General features: G+C 40.2%; 2 protein-coding genes across 4 annotated transcripts in view; one reads left to right on the top strand and one right to left on the bottom strand.

Moving 5' to 3' along the window:
* LOC145454728 (tryptophan 2,3-dioxygenase-like) overlaps positions 1–12,558 on the top strand; it is a 328,104-nt gene that overhangs the window by 177,487 nt on the left and 138,059 nt on the right. The gene's annotated exons all lie outside the window — the stretch shown is intronic.
* Positions 1–12,558, bottom strand: part of LOC145454408 (uncharacterized) — a 30,951-nt gene that overhangs the window by 2,775 nt on the left and 15,618 nt on the right. Inside the window, exons 1-8 of one of the 3 annotated variants that reach the window (XM_080332399.1) lie at positions 9,669–10,325; positions 9,532–9,587; positions 9,401–9,473; positions 5,894–6,061; positions 5,399–5,518; positions 2,355–2,558; positions 1,344–1,505; positions 1,103–1,277 (exon numbers count right to left, since the gene is read on the bottom strand). The exons of 1 other annotated variant lie outside the window; for it this stretch is intronic. In XM_080332399.1, coding sequence (XP_080188525.1) covers positions 1,103–1,277; positions 1,344–1,505; positions 2,355–2,558; positions 5,399–5,518; positions 5,894–6,061; positions 9,401–9,473; positions 9,532–9,587; positions 9,669–9,725 — 1,015 coding nt within the window. In that variant the 5' untranslated portion in view covers positions 9,726–10,325. Of the gene's footprint in view, positions 1–1,102; positions 1,278–1,343; positions 1,506–2,354; positions 2,559–5,398; positions 5,519–5,893; positions 6,062–9,400; positions 9,474–9,531; positions 9,588–9,668; positions 10,326–12,558 lie in introns of those variants that run through there. One more of the 3 variants, XM_080332400.1, reaches the window with a different exon arrangement.

Genomic DNA, 12,558 nt, shown 5'->3' with positions numbered 1-12,558 from the left:
TATTGTTGCCCTGATTACGGAAATACAATTTAAAAGCTGGTTAGGGCAACGGAACCACCCCGAAATAGCCGTCAAAGTCTGAAATTCGGCATTGTTCCGAATATTCGCTCGATACAATTTCCGTTATCATGGTCAGTTGGTCATTGCGTCACGACGCTCTGATTGTTCTGAAAAATCCGACTTGACGGCTCTTTCGGGTGGTTCCATTGCCAAGCTCGCATTTTAATTAGTGTTTTCGAAATCACTGCGACACTGTAGCTTTCGATTGAAACCAGTTTGATTAATTTGTTTAGCTCTCGGGTCGCCAGCTATAGAACTACAAATTACGCTGCTTTTAGCCGGCTGCGTGTGTTCACTGTGCAGTGTGCACTGTGCAGCCTCATTTTGCCGCCCCCTTGGAGCCTGCCGCTCCTGGCGCAGAGCCATAACCGCCAAGTGGCTGCTACGCCACTGCCTCTCAGTAGTATCATTTCATTTATTTGCACCGCAATAATTAAGAAGATTCGCGCTAACCGTCATAGGAGGGGGGATTTACGTAGGACACAATTCCGGTACTATAGTTTCCTGGGTAGTGTCATTGCCAATTGCGATGATTTGTACGAGACAGTATTACAGTCTGTCCCATAGTTTCAGAACCCCAAAAGAGGTCATTTTTATTGCCGGCATGTAAAACGAATGTATATTGTTTCGTTTGATGTTTTACATTCCCTTTGTAGGTACAGGCGCGAATGTTACAAAAACAAATCGAAGTTATTTTTTATAGATTCAGCCCACGAATGCTTTGAGGTTTTGTCAACTTTTTCCAGCCACCAACGAAAAATAATTTATACCGAAACCGTGAAATTGTTGAGACGAACTATAATTGAAATTATATGCAACCGTCGAGATTCTGTAAACTTATCCGAAAATTAGGCACCTAAAACGTCTCGCCTAAAATTCTTGTTGACAGCATAACTGACTAACTCGAAATGCAAAAAAAGAGGAGTTGGACGTCCTCGGAGGACCATTCACTTTTCTTGAGAAGAGAGGATAAATCCTCCTAAAGCAGGACATATGGTAGGCCTAGGCTCAGACAAAGATGCGTGTTTGTTGCTTTACTTACAGTTTTCGTCGTCTGCGATGCTCGCCACATCGAATGATTTGATTTCCATCAAATCAGATTCCAAAAGCTCGGTAGGAATCATAAAAGTATCAATCGGCAATCCTTCCAATGGTGGGAAGAGCTCAGTGATTAATATCTCCGGTAAATAAATCGAATTATCCGTATTGTTGGTCACCTACGATGCGAAGTATTAATTAGATGAATATACCCGAACCGTTAGAGATGTTAGTAAGAGTCTTACAGTTCTAACGTTGGAGTATCCTCTGGACTGGAAGCTATCGACTCCGGGAAACCCGTTGAGAGAATTGAAGTCTCCGCCAACAATCACCATCGGTGTCGCAGAAGGATCTTTCTCAGTCAACTTTGCTCTGATTTGTTTGATATTTTCATGCGCTTTCCCTCCCTAGATAATTTTAAATGCGATTTGTTGACAGCCAATGATTTTTCTAGTGTAGTATATACAAGAGGTAGTCGGAAACGAAGTAAACTTCTACTTTGTTCGCAGTAATCAAGTAAGTTTTGTATACTTGCGCTATGCTCAAGTAGTTATGTTTTATATTACATTCATTTCTCCTTAAAATTGTTAACGCAAAACTACGTATTTATGGCACTGTTAATTTTGCAAACGGGATAGTAGTTTTGGGGTATGTTTGCATCACCTTCCATGGTGAAATCAGCCATGGAAATTGGGAGAATAGCCTTTGTATCACAATAAGTGAATTTATTAATGAAAATCGCACCATTTCCACTTACATTAGTCATTTTGCGATGGTGTCACTTTGATGCATTTATTAATTAATAGTCAACTCCGATTAATTACTATAAGCATGCGATTTCTCCACCAAATCTGCATTTTCAAACTACTTATTTGAGTAGTTTGTAAACCTTCAGTTTCAACTTCCACTTGAAGCAGTTTTGACATGTTTTTCGAATCGCTACTCTTATACGATTTTTGATATACTGTGTTCTTTCCAATTCTCCACTAGTTGCTGATGATGATTGCCCCTGGCAAGTGCCAGCTGAAAATATTTGACTATATTTCAATATGAATATATTATTCAATTGTATATTGAAGTTCTGTGCCTCCAAGATGCTCTTCTCAAATACTCGTAATTATGTAGATAGTTTCAACGTTAACTCAACTGCTGCTTGAATGCCAACGATGGCTATACTTCGACCATCATTGCGTACTGCGCAGTTGTTCACTAGGCGCGAGTGCACTCACTATTTACTACCCGGAACAATTGCTCACCTCCGAAACCCTCAGATTGCTATCGCTCACACTCAAGCCGTGTTGGAAGTGTATGTTCACGGCCATGATTGGATTACTTTCCGGGAGCCTGATGAGTCGCAAAACCGCAGCTTGCGCGACATTCCCCGTATCCGAAGTCTCGAATTTATCCACACGCTGCGCGTGAAATTTATCTTTTTTATAGAATATTGCTCCACCATTAGCCTGTAATAAAATGTCGATATGATAATAAAGGTCAGTGGCTCTCATATTTTCGACCTTGCGGTCCGGAGAAACTTCAAAATACGTGTTGCGGGCCCCAGAACCATAAATACTTCAAAATGAACCCAAATGTAATTACGAGAAATCTATGCTTGGGACTAGGGATGGTGTGAACGTGAGGTTCACGTTCGGGTTCTGTGTGTGAACCACATAAATTTAGAGGTTCACGTTCACAAACGAACCTTGGTAAATTCTGCACTGTGAACCTTTTCCATATATTACAATTTTCGCTTCATTATAACATCTTTGGTTTAAATCTATTGCATTTCAACTGTGGGCCACTATATGTGCATGTCGCTGGCAGCATAAAAAATTAACACTAAACGAGCATGCACCTAGACAATCTCAAAAATTTGACTAGCTTTGTTACAAAAGTTTGCTCGAATATTTAGTGACTCTCTGCTGTGAGCTTGACTCGCAATCACAGAAACATCAAGAGCGAAATGCAGTAGACCGACATGTAGGTAGACAGCGTATGATGCTCATTCAACCAATCAATGAAGTTGATACCGTTGTCTGATGTAAAAAATCTAGCAAGCGTGCGGGGTCAATCCTGGTGCGATTGGAGTGTTGGCTACTGCTGTATAACTTGTTGATGGGGTACTATCGGTAGGATGTATGGAAATCCGTTTTACACTCTGCTCAATATCAACGTAGCAATACTCAGACGCCGAATACAGTGTCCGGTCTGGCCTAGACCGTTGAGGCGTAAGCTTATATTCCCTTGCAAGTCCTCGTCTAAATTGCTGGTAAAGCGACGGAAGATATTGATTTTATGGGATTATTACATCATTTGATTGTCCCAGTTGATACATTTGGCGGTGTTTAAAACGTCAATATGTATTTCAGCATTGTGGCATTATGTGGCCCGATCGTCGCTAGGTATCGTGTACATCAGTGGTTCCCAACCTTTTTGCACCCACGTACCATTTCGAGGTTTTATGCAGTGCTCGCGTACCACCTACGTAAGTTATTACGCGCGCCAAAGGCGGTCGAAAATGTTTCCGCCGAAGAAAATAAACTGCCCATTTTAAGGAGTAGTATATGATTGCTGTAGTGGATCCATTTGGAATTCTTGTGGTCAAATATATTGGAACGGAATTTGGTTAGGTACGAATCCCAATGCTTTTCGACTAGATCAGTGGTTCTCAACCTTTTTGTCTACGCAGACCCCTTTTGCACCGTGACGGAGCCCCGCGGACCCCCTCAAGTTTTAGTGCAACAGTTGCGCAGATATCAACTCAAGGCTAGTGATAAACACCAAAAAAATGGCCGTTCTTGAAAGTGCTATCATACCATATCTAACGCCATATTACGACTTGAAAGGGAGCATAGAAACTTGTATCGTCGTTACCGCCACTGTTTTAGCAGCGGTTCATCGACGTATTGAACCAGGCAATCATCCTCGTCAATTCCATTGCTCGCGAATACAGGTGTTGCTACTCGCCAGAATAAAACCCCTATGATCAAATCAGTTTCAAAAAATTATGCATGTGGCAGGAAAAGTGATCCTCTATTATCAGCATCGAACTACGGCATCGATTATGACCCGATCAAGATGACACATAATGTACACTGCGATAAGACAACATGCGATGTAATAAAGATATAGAAAGGTGCCTAACGACCAGTTGCGGTCAGACTTGGACGACTAGATAATTCTAATTGTCTAATTTAACTAAATAATAGCGAAATGCCGGTAATCCAATTTTAATCTAATTTGTGAAATGTCTCTATGCCCTAATTTTAGTTATATTCTAATTTATTGTTTTCCTGCAGCGAGTTAACAAGACTATATCCCTCTCGCGCAGGGAAATCCAGTGTCAAGACGCCATCGCCTTTTTCACACCGTGTAGTCATAGTAGTTATTGTGACGAATAATACTAACTTGCTAGCAGTAGCTGGCAATCTGCGAACAACATTGTAGTTTTTGAAGCTACGTCAGTACAACGCCGTGCTGACTAACATGTGCGATGCTCATGGTTACCACAAAAGAAGTAATATTTTATTAATGTAGTACAAATACAACAAGAAATACCGTCATTTTATTTAGAGCTATGAGCCGCGTACGATACCCGACAACGCTTTCCAACGAAAATGAATCGATATTGGGGCTAGCCAGACATGTTACTAGCTGAAAGACTATCTCGTCATAACGATTGATCTTGTGGGGACGTCCTACGCCGTTTTCTAAGCGTCTCTGTCTTGGCAGTTTATTGATATCAGCAGACTCTCCGTCGATGGAATGCTGATGCCATCGCAGAAGCCGTTTCAGCTAGCGTGGGTGGAATAGTGTTGTTGAGCACAGGCAAGTAGCTTATTTTGAAACAACAACAATAATTTGAAACTGAAATCAATTTCAGCACATCAAAATGCTTTATTTCGCGTATATCCAAAATCTCAAATAAGATCCGGCGATTGCGATGACCCCTGGTATAGCAAAATACGAGTCAAGCTTTCTTTTTCGATGTTAATCTCTATTACGCGGCCCTTTCTTACTCGTTGCATTCCTTGTGAGTGCGTTCTTTCATCGGGTTTTTTTCTGGGATTTTTTGTGGCCGTAAGAACAGCGTCGCGGGCGAAGTGGAGCCCAGATAAACTTCCGATGCGGAATCGGGCCACCCGGGTAGTGGGCGCTTATCGTCACCCCTACGCTAACGCCCCCATTATACAACACAATCAACGCTTTGTGAGTTATTAAGAATAGACCAGAAAGAGTGGATATGGATTATCGCTAATATTTATACTTGCCTTTATGCGAGACTAAAACATGATTCACTCACTATATTTGTTTTGCCTGGAGCCAAGTCCGGCCAATGTGAAGGTCCGTGCGCAGCGAGCTCTGTTACGTCATACTCGTGCTTCAAATAGTCTTTCAAGACGGCGTAAATATCGACTTGAATCTGGAAATCGTAATTATAATCTATGAAAGCAATGGATGATTGGATTGCTTGGACTAAAAGAAGATTTGGCTCCTCACGGGTTGCCCAATTCCACTTCAGCAGCAGTTTTAAATATGAATTTGGTGTTTTGGTCTATGGTTTTAATTTATGTAAATATGTTGTATGAACAAGTTGAACACCAAATTTCAAAGATGATTACTGCATGTGTCTAACATTAGCGACGTTGAAATATACCTGCAAACTGTACTTGTGTACTGGGAATACACAATTTCTGCAGTACTGCAGATGATCTAGGGTTGTCCTTGGTTTATCACAATTTCACATAAATACGATCCATATAAAAGCAGATTAGAGATGATACGAAGCCTGGCTCACCTCTTGAATGTACACAATGTCAGCGTTGATTCTCAAAATACGTTTGGCAATCACGTACGTTCGAACGTCGGTCCGTACAAGATTCACATCCGCGCCTGATTTAGCGAAAGCGGTCTCGTCGATTCTGATCGGGGATAGTATATTCCAGGAGAGAACACTGATATCATGCTGGAGAAACAATATGTGCTGTTTAGACCTAACTCTGTGATATAAGAGACGGGTCAAAATTACTGAAATCATCAAAGTATGCACACGCCAACTTCGGATTTATATTTTTATAATAGCTTGGAAAGCAAATTTCGCGCCACAGGTCATTTCGCATTTCGGATATTTTGTTGACAGATATGGATAGAAAGGAGAGGTGAGACACTGTTGAAGCACAGACGATCCAAGCCTCGCCTGTGATAGCGCAATTCATCATCAACTCGTAATTTCTTTAACCGGTTGCCATATTTTGGAAAGGAAGACACTTTTATCAAATCAGAAAAGTTAGTTGATCAAGTCTGAAGATATGCGCGGGCCGTATGTTGCCCGCCCCTGCATTAAAGGTACATAACTGAACTTTGACATATAAAATTCTGTTATGACGTCATGATGAGTGGTGCTCGATTACACGACTCGACTCGAAGCATTTTACGTGATTCAGAATCGAATCACTCAGGTACTCGATTTTGCCCAGCCCTATCCATAGCATGTCCCTTTCAAGGTTGCACATCCCATTTTACAACGACAAAGTAACCGTGCAATCATGACATGCTCAATTAGGACACATTGCATAGAATACCACAGTTATAGATGCAGTGCAGGCCAAGTTAACGAATCTGCGCTCGCTATAAGGAATGTTTAAACATACTGGACCATATCCGAATTGCTATCAAAGATGGTCGTCATCATTGGAGATAAAGGGAAGAGGCGCGTCTCGTAAAGGTTTAGAACCGCTTGTCTAGATATTATAGGTCAGGGGCGGGCAACTTCTCCAGTTGGCGGGCGTATGGGAAAATGAAGTACTTGGCGGGCCGGATTCTTGAATCGATACATTAAACGCGTACAGGATTAATCTTATTTAATGTAAACTTTAAGTTTGCAGCATAGAGACCAAAACAGTATTCAATGGATTTATTAACGTAATGTACTTCAATAGCCGTTGAAGTTAATGAGACATCTGTGGCCGATCATAATTGTCAATAGATTCTTTGAACTCTGGCTGCATGTAGTAAACAAAGAAAACAAGGAACTAAGGAATGTCTAACCATCCCTATTATTTGTGTCCGAAAAAAAGAAACAATATCTTACTGTCACTTTAATTTGACGTAGTAAGCAAATAGTGGGGAATTGTGGCATTATTGTGACCGCGGGCCATATTATCATGTCAGACCGAAATTAATTTACGGTTCGCTAAAACTCCCTGCCTTATGTTGCCCGCCCCCGGTATAATGTATTGAATACGAAGGAGGGGTTTGCATATTTTTCAAATTTATCAAGATATCGATTCATCAGGGATGAGTATAGGCCTACATGCGTAAATGCCGGTGATGCGAGCCTTTTCCCGTTGACGAACTTCGCGTAAGTTCCACTCTCGCACGCCACGCATGCACGATAAAGAATAAACTGCAGTCACTATAATTTGACGTAGTCAGCAAGTACTGGGTGGTTGCGACGGAATGTGACAGCGGGCAACTGTCTGCGGGCCACTCAGAATCAAGTCGCGGGCAGTATATTGCCAGTCCATGTATGCTATAGATGCTTTGGGAAATTCATAGCCTCCATATATCCAATTAAAAAGTTTCCATGATAACGAAACAATGACAAAGTCACGCTCTTGGTCACAGATTATGGTTTTACCCTATAGCTCGTGGGGACACTATATACCAGACTTGGACAACTAGAAAATTTTCAGCTTTTCCAAATTAGATTTGAATTAGAGTTAGAGCTACACAAATTTTTCCAAATTAGATTAGAATTGGAATTAGAGTTCCACATTTTTTTCAAATTAGATTATAATTAGAATTAGAGCTGCACAGACTTTTCCAAATTAGATTAGAATAAGAATTAGAGCTACACAGTTTTTTTTTCAAATTAGATTAAAATTAGAATTAGAATTACTGAATTCACAAAAAATTGGAAATTGAATGAAGTTGTGAATGAGAAATAAATACAGCAAAACTCATGTTCAGCTCACATCAAAATACAGTGCATTCCCATATGCGTGAGAATGGTTAACGTATATCAGTGTTGGGATGACTCGAGTCATGACTCGACTCGAGTCACCGTTTTCGTATAACTTAACTTGACTCGAGTAGCTTTGCAAAAATTACTTGACTTGGCGCTTCAAAAATGCATTTTAACACGTGACTCGGAGCAAAATTTACGAGTCAATTTCAAGTTATCAAGTCATTTGTGTCGATAACAATCGCTGTATCTTTGATATTTTCGGATTGCTCTCGATACGCTGGTGCGACCTGTGAAAACGACCAATTTCATTATTCATTCAATGATTTCCCGTTTTACTGAATCTCCATTGTCCTATCACAAATAAATTGAACGCAAACGAAGTGATTGAAGCTTATAGCGTAGTTTTCGTTAAAGTAAGAAAGAAATATAATAGCAAAGTACTATGGTCATTGGGGCCCGGTGCTCAACTTAACGCTTAACCAAACCTCTAGTATGATTTAAATTAAATCTGAAGCAATCATCTTCTTTTTTCTTGATGTGGTTGAGGTCATGGAAGTGAACAAGCCTGTGTTAACTATCTCCCTTTCTTCGCTGCTGTGCTGTTTGTGATCGAAACTAGAATGTTGTTCGCAGACTACAATCTACTATGCCAGCATGGCCGTTATTCGTCACACTTACAACTATATGATTGTACAAGTATACAGTATGAATAATGCGATGGCAGCTTTGCACTGGATTTTCCTGCGCGAGAAGGATATTATTGTTAACTCGCTGCAAAATGACGGGGGCAAAGAGGCATTTTCAGGTGAAGAATGGATTAGATTAGAATTAGAATTAAAGCATATGAACAATTCTCAAATTAGATTAGAATTGGAATTAGAGCATGGAAGCATTTCATAAATTAGATTAGAATTAGATTACTGGCATTTTGCTCTAATTTAGTGAAATAAGACAACTAGAATTATCTAGTTGTCCAAGTCTGCTGTATACCTCTATATTTATCGCTGTACAATATGACAGCCAGATATCTCAGCCTGGTAGGGAGCTCGACTTTTTGATCTGCAAATGCTTAGTCTAGTGTACTAAAACTAGCTCATGTGTCACATGCGAATAATTACATTCAAGAATATTCGTTAGCAGCTATGCTATATGATGCGCATATTACCGATCCTAAACTCACACGGCAGCCCCGCATTGTGTGCATGTATTCATAATATTTGGCATTTCATTGTAAGTTGCAAGCATATTTAATTAGTAATGGCGTTAGCAATAAGTGTAGGAATAGTGAGATTGTGCATATCGACAAACACTACTGAAAATAATTTGACTACATACCCATTTTGATGATTCCGGATTTGCAGTGCACTTGCGTGAGATGGATTTGACAATATATTCGATGAAGTTTAGACTGGATTTGTAAAAATATATGATTCATTTCGTAAGGGATGATAACTTTTACAACTCACACTTCTCGTGGCGGCCGGTAAGCAGTCTGTACTGATGCAGATTCAATTATCGGCACCTATATGCGTATACGGTGTTGATGTTCAATAAATCTTTCACATAAGCTAGCCTATAACTCAAGCAAAATTTTTATACTCACCAATGTTATTGTCAATACAGCGAACCCTAAGATATGCTTGAACCCGGTTCGTTTCATTTTGAAAATGAAATATATCGCTCTACAAGTTTTCAGTCCTCTACACGATTTAACTATGAGCTCGTATTTCCAAGTTATCTGAATCTATCTGAAAGCAAGATATGTGCCGCGTCGTTGTATCACCATCAAAGTCACAAATGATTATAGAGGTATAGCTTTTTTTCGATACTTTCTCCCTTCAAAATGATTTTAATACTCTCGATTTACCACATTTCACTTTCTGTTAACGAGGGAATTAGAACATTTAAATACGACGTATAGGAATCATTCCCTAATAAGATGTTGAATACGCCACACGAATATAAGCAATTTTGCAGATAACGATCGTTAAGCTGCGAGGTATTGGATGACTGAAATGAATGCAAATCGAGGATCCCATTCCCATGTACAGGTAGCTATAAACGCTCGGGCTAACGTTGCTTAAAATTGTACATCCAGGGTTAGCATATAGGGATTGTGCATGAAAGGTTCTGGTTCGTGTGAACGCGAACCTTGTGAAGGGTTCTATGTGAACGCGAACGTGAACACGAACCTATACGACGTCATGGATGTCATATTGCCAATTTCAACCCTATTATATCTCTCCAAAGCAATATATTAATGTAAAAGATAACCAGCGAAGACTCAGGCCACGTTTTGCCACAATGCTGAAGTAAAAGCTGACTTTTCAAACACATCAACTGGAACAATCAATTGTTATAACAGTGTCATGAACTTTATATTTTACTTCGTTTTGCCAACAATTACGACGAGGACTTGCAAGGTATAATATAAATTTACGCCTTATCGGTCTGGGCTACTGGATACTGGACAGTGTATTCTTAACGCGTCATACTATTGATACATTGGAACTTATCAGAGTGAAATACCAGTTTCTATATAGTTGCTGCAGATATTACTAACACCACAATCGGGCAGATTTGGTTTTTATGATACAATAAGCCTATCAAATCAAGATAGATCCCGTTTACTTGCTATATTTTTTCGCAGTGGACAACGAGGCATGCTTTATATCAATTTCGTTGATGTCAAATATTGATAATAATTTAGGGTTACCATATTTTGGAAATCTAAAAAGAGGAGACTTTTTCAAAAATTTGAGACTTGCAAAACCGGAAAAGAATTCTCAGAAATCGGTGAATTTTTCCCACTTCGTGATCGGTTGATCGGTTGACCAAAAAAAAGGTCAACTTTCACGCTCAGAGCCCAAAATACCGTTTCTTCCTCCACATTGCCGGGTGGTTGACCAAAAAAAAGAAAAAAGGGTCAACTTTTCGCCCAGCCGGAGCGTCACTTCTGTGCTAATTTACGGCATATCACTCGCATTTTGCTCTGAATACGACCTCAATTTTCAAAAAAGAGGACAAAATCTCAAAAAAGAGGACAAAAGGGCGTCCTCCGAGGACACTTTCAAAAAAGTCAAAAAAGAGGACGTATGGTAAGAGAGAGTCACTAAATATTCACAAACGGAAAGCTGAGCATTTCTAGCATATATATAAAATAACCGATTCACAGTGTAGGACTTACCGAGGTTCGCTGCGAACGCAAACCTCCTAATCTCTGAGGTTCATAACACCGAACGTGAACCACACGTTCACACCATCCATCATACTAGTTCTAGTAACTAGACTAATTACATAACCAATGTCAGTTGACGCATAACATTACGACAGGTACCAACTGCCCTTTCCAGAAAACTACTAATCTTGCTTCTCCCTTATGTTTAGACGTGTATAACGCACGTGGTATTTTAGGATAAATGAAGAGTGGCTGTAATCTGTAATATCTTGATTTGATATGTTTATTGTATCATAAAAACCACATCCGTACGATTGGGGTTGTTGTTTGTGTTATTCATGGTGTTTGTCGACTACAATGGTCATTTACACCAGGCCGATATTCCATATTTTTGATCCGCAGCTGCCGACTTGTAGCACACGGTCACTTCTAAGGTTTCTTACTAGTTAATAGTATTTCTTAATATGGCGAGGAGGAGCCTAGATAAACCTCCAATATTTAGAAAGGAATTTTGAAGTCGACATCGGTCCGCAATCTATTGGTGTTGCAGCTGTGGACAATACCACTACGCTATAGCTCGCCACTCCTTTATCCTGTTGACTACTGTATAACTTGTTTTGAGGCGTCGCAAGTATACAGCAACCCGTTATTCACCTTGATCAATATCAATGTAGCAGTAGTCTGGCCACGCCTTATTCGTTTTCCAGGAACACCAAATATATACTGCCTGGCTTTCGCAATGGTTTTGAAAAGTACTGGTGCTTCTCCGATTCCACATAAATTACTTAAAATGTTACTCTAAATGATCGCACTTTGCCTATTATTCAATAACGGAAAATACCGCACCTCATATTATGACCAATGTTCCCTCTAAGCTGCGCACGTGCGCAAATGCGCAGTGCTTGCACGGTCTCTCCGCACAGAAAATCTAAGTTGCGCACAAAAAATCCGAAGTGATGACCTTTTTTTTAGTCGTTACGCACTGTTTTCCAAGGGCCTGCGCAGTGAGTTGGTGAGCGTGCGCAGGCTCGTCAAATATTAGAGGGAACATTGATTATGACTGTCTTAAAACGTCGTTCCTGCAAACGTAGACTGGGTCGTATAGAGCTGTGGGGTATACCATATAGCATGAAGTCGGAAGGAAATGCCACGCAGGTGCGGATGCTGCTTCAAATCAATACGTGGGTTCGAGAACGCTTCGTGGTACCCCGACAAGTAAAGAGTTATCTTCCCCGGTAAATTCCAATTATAGCCGGCACAAATACTCGCAACTATAAGCTGCTATACACTGTAAAAAAATACCCTCGATTTACTG

The sequence above is a fragment of the Botryllus schlosseri genome, chromosome 13 (genome assembly GCF_051294905.1).
Source record: "Botryllus schlosseri isolate E-star chromosome 13, Bs_hap1, whole genome shotgun sequence".
Classification (NCBI taxonomy): Eukaryota; Metazoa; Chordata; class Ascidiacea; order Stolidobranchia; family Styelidae; genus Botryllus; species Botryllus schlosseri.
Note: the sequence above shows the minus strand (reverse complement) of the source record. Positions and strands in the feature narration are given on the sequence as shown.